Source organism: Uloborus diversus, unplaced genomic scaffold (assembly GCF_026930045.1).
Source record: "Uloborus diversus isolate 005 unplaced genomic scaffold, Udiv.v.3.1 scaffold_239, whole genome shotgun sequence".
Classification (NCBI taxonomy): domain Eukaryota; kingdom Metazoa; phylum Arthropoda; class Arachnida; order Araneae; family Uloboridae; genus Uloborus; species Uloborus diversus.
This window is the reverse complement of record NW_026558394.1, coordinates 1-4,203: the sequence shown is the minus strand read 5'-3', so window position 1 is coordinate 4,203 and position 4,203 is coordinate 1. Positions and strand designations below refer to the sequence as shown.

Below are 4,203 nucleotides of genomic sequence, written 5' to 3'. Positions count from 1 at the left end.
ATTCATTTTGAATATTTATAACACATATTGAATGTTTATCAGCTCATAAACCACATTGTCAATTTTTAAAGGCAAGGCGGGCCAACAATTCAACAATATTTCAGTTCAGATGGTCTGTTTACAGCAAGCAACCCCTCCCCCTCATCACCCACGATTTTTTACTTCCTTTTACAAAAAAGGAAGTATTGTATTCGCGAAAAAATTTTCACTCAAAAATCGCCCTTAATTTCCATTTTGCTCACCCCCAAATGAATGTTGAGTTTTTTTTTCGATTCGACCACATGCGGAAAAGTGCCTAAGAATGTATAGACACGCGAAATATCCATTTTGACCATCACCGAGGTAATTACAACGACTTTTCTCGTGACGCACAGTGGTCGATTTCACAAATCTAGCTGGACAAAAATACTTTGGTTTGTCAAACCGAGTTAAAAGTTTTAATTCGGTCGTTATATTGATAGTAAACATAAAACTACATAAAATAAAAGCGTCAATAACTAAAATTTTCGTCATCTTCAGCAGAACTACTGTCCGAGGAACTGTAGTTTATCTTTTGATTGTTTCTCAACAACAATGCAGCTTCTTTAGATAGTAAATTCTCATGTTTTTTAGAGTTGCTTCTCAGCTTTGTAATTAAAGGGTCAGACGTAATAAGTAACATATGTATTATGTCTTCCAAAGTTTTTTGCCTTGAATATTTTCGTGAGAAATATTCTCGGAAAGCTTTGAAATCTTTATTTCGAGCCTCTTGCGCTTCTTCAGAAAGTTGTCCTATTGGTAGAATGGCATGCTCAATAATTTGTCTTCCATGAATTAACAACTTATGTACACTAGCCGGCATAAAATACCAGTTATATAGTTGAACATACAGTTTCGCAGTGTCAAAAGTAAACTTTTCAAATTCGTCTTCATTTATTTCTTGTTCACTAGAAACAGCTTGTAAAATTATTGAAAAACGCTGTATAAGTTCAATGTCTAATCCCGTTATATCGGATGACAAAGTCGGATTAGCAAAAAATCTGCGAGCAGTGTTTCCGTCATTTGTTGTTCCAGAAATTTGCTTCGGCATATCTACCAAAAGGCCCATTTCTTTTCTAAATCTGTCTTGAATATAATTTCTACGCCTTTTTACCGTTTCCTTATCTTCTTGATTTCTTACTTGCCATTTTTTCACTTCAAGTTTATATGACAAATGAAGAAGACACTCGAAGCATCTGATCCAAGCATGTAAACCTGATAATCCAAATCTGAATTTTGAAGGATCTATTGATTTTTGAGTATGTTTCTCAAGCGCATTCATTTCTTTAGGACAGGCTCCGCAAATGTAACATTTTTGATTAGATTGTTCATTTAGAATGCTACAAATTTTCCCATCAACCATAGTCATTACCAATGATTGTCCCACCAAAAATTCTCTATCATTAATTTTTATTTTTGAAGGACAAAGGCTTGCTATTTGAGATTCTATTTTATCAACTTCTTTCTTGATTAATGTTGGAGTCTCTTTTTCAAAAATTACTTTTATTGGTCTGCAATATCTGGTTGAAGATGGCCGAGGATTTTTCCAGAGCTCCTTTTCTTGACTTTTTAATTGAAGTGGTACTAATGAAATAGTAAACACAGATGAATCATCGTAAGAGACTTCAGTGCTTTCGAATTGCTGTTTATAAGTGCTTTGACCGGAAGCTCCGTCACATCCCCATTTAAAAATCATATTTATGGAAGAAGTATCTACCGTTAAAAGTTCCTCGAATTTTTCCCATTCACTTTGAAAAAGCCGCAATATTGTATGATTTGTAAGCGACTGAAGATTTATTTCGGCAGAAATGTCAGTTATATATATATCATCTGGATAACATTTTTTCTTTGATTCTAATATTTTTTCATAACATGGATATATATTTGCATTCTGATTTTTAGCTAATTTGTGTGTTTCAATGTACTGACTTTTTGTCAGTTTTGTATTTACATAGTAGGCTAAAGCTTGGTCAGGAGTTAGTTTCACCACTTTATTTGTTACGGTTCTTTTTAAAGCCGTTTTAATTCTAGTAGCTCTTTTTGGTGACACATTTACTTGTTGTAAGAGTTCTGCAGCATCTCGTTTTCCTGAAGAACGAAGACTAATTTGAGCGGCAAAAACTAATTGCTCTGGACTACTATCTTGAATAACAGATGCGACTTTACGTTTTTTAGTTTTAAGGCTTGAATTTTCAAAAGTTGTTGTTGGTCGACCGCGAGCTGCAAAATTTTGCTGTATTTTTGAAGATCCTGGTAGTCTTATGACAGCTTCTTTAACAACTCTTTCATCAAATATAATATCACTTTTTAACCAATTAGAATGTTTTCGCAAGAAAGTTTTCTGTGAGGAAGAGCAACGCTTCCATTTGTCTTTTACATGTACACAAAAATTATTTACAGTATTTACAACACTTAGCTTAATATCATTCTTACAGTCATTCAAGTTTAAAGTTTCAATCACAAAACTATATACACTATTCGAGTCCTTATTTAGAAGCCAAACGTCAAAAAGAGTTTGCTTTTTTAATGAAACCATTAAATCAGCATAAAGTCACATGAATTAATGATAGGAAAATATATTTGTTTCACTTACATATGCAGAGACGAACGTTATTACTACCATCTGCACTGCATTCCAAAAAAAACTTTAGAATAGTTATAAAAATTACTTGTAGTTGCCAAAGGCAAAAAAAAAAAGTTTTAAAAATAAACAGCAGACGACATTCAACAGCAGACGATAGTTAAAAAAACATTACTGAAGGGAAAAGGAAATCAAACATGATCATCTTTATTGAATAGAAATTTAGTTTTTGGCACCATGATTCATGAAAATTGATAATACTCGTATGGCCGGATAGATCCGGCTATAGTATTTTGCCCAGATGGTTTTAGATATACCAGGTACATAAAAACGTAAATTAGAAGGCGGAGGCTCGTGGAGAATTTTTTTGCTGCTCTAATAACTTTTGATGAAATGGTGTATTATTCGTCACTTTTTATCTTGGAAAAAAATTCATTTAAAACTCGTATTTAATTAATGAAACTGATAAATAATATTAACATTGGATAACACAATGACAATATATAAACATAAATAATTTAAAATTAAGCAGACAAATTTTAACGATAATTGATTATCTTCCATGTAGAAGGCCACAAAATGCACTTTTGCTAAATGCGAACTTTAACCCATTACAGGAAAAAATTCAGGAACTTCCCGTCCAAATTAGACATGGTTCCCTGATTTATAGGTATTTAAGTTTCTAATAAAATATTACTTATCGCGAAATAACAAAGATGCAATTTTGATTTTTGTCCAGCTAGATTCAATAAATCGACCACTGTGTGACGTCTGTATGTATGTGCGTATGTGTGTATGTGCGTATATGCGTATGTGCGTATGTATCTCGCATAACTCAAAAATGGTATGTCCTAGAAAGTTGAAATTTGGTACATAGACTCGTAGTGGGGTCTAGTTGTGCACCTCCTATTTTGGTTGCATTCGGGTGTTTCTAAAGGGGTCTTTTGCACCTTTTTGGGGGGAAATCATTGTTAATTTCGATGCAAACTCAAGTGGTGTTATAATTTGGCGGTCACTTGGCGATATATCGCCAGTCTTTTGGTTGCCAAGTTTTGTCGCCAACTTGGCGAAAAATTTGGCGATTTTTTTTTTTTTTTTTTTAAATCTGCTTTCAATGTGGCCATTGCTAGTGATATTTAAAGAGTTAGAGAGAGAATCCCATTAAAATTGCAATAATAGGGAAATAGCATTAAATTGGTGTAAAAGGAAGTCATGTGATGCACACATCAGCTCGTTTTTAAATTTTCGCTCAGTAGCATGAGTGTAGCCACGATTCACGGTAGGGGGAGGCAAGTCAATATAAAACAAGATGGCGGTTTTAGCTGCCTCCCTTTGCCCAGTGCCATAGCTTCGTTTTTTCGAGTCCAGGGAAAGACTTGACGCTGTTGCCCTTACTCATCTTGCTTCAATTTCCTATACTAAAATTTAATTTACAAAAAAGAAATGAGTGAATTTATAAAATATAAGATTAACACTGAAAAATTCTTTAAGTGCAATTTATTGCTTTGAAGAAAAGATAGGTACCAAAAGTTATAAGTCCTAAAACGTTTTCTGCTGTCTTTGAATAAGAAGAAGGACGGAGTTCAGGGGATCAAGTCATATCC

General features: G+C 33.6%; 1 protein-coding gene across 1 annotated transcript; it reads right to left on the bottom strand.

Moving 5' to 3' along the window:
- Window positions 1–490: 490 nt before the first annotated feature.
- On the bottom strand, window positions 491–1,087 carry LOC129233194 (uncharacterized). Its single transcript, XM_054867256.1, has one exon. The coding sequence runs from the start codon at window positions 1,085–1,087 to the stop codon at window positions 491–493; it is 597 nt and encodes a 198-aa protein (XP_054723231.1).
- Window positions 1,088–4,203: the final 3,116 nt, after the last annotated feature.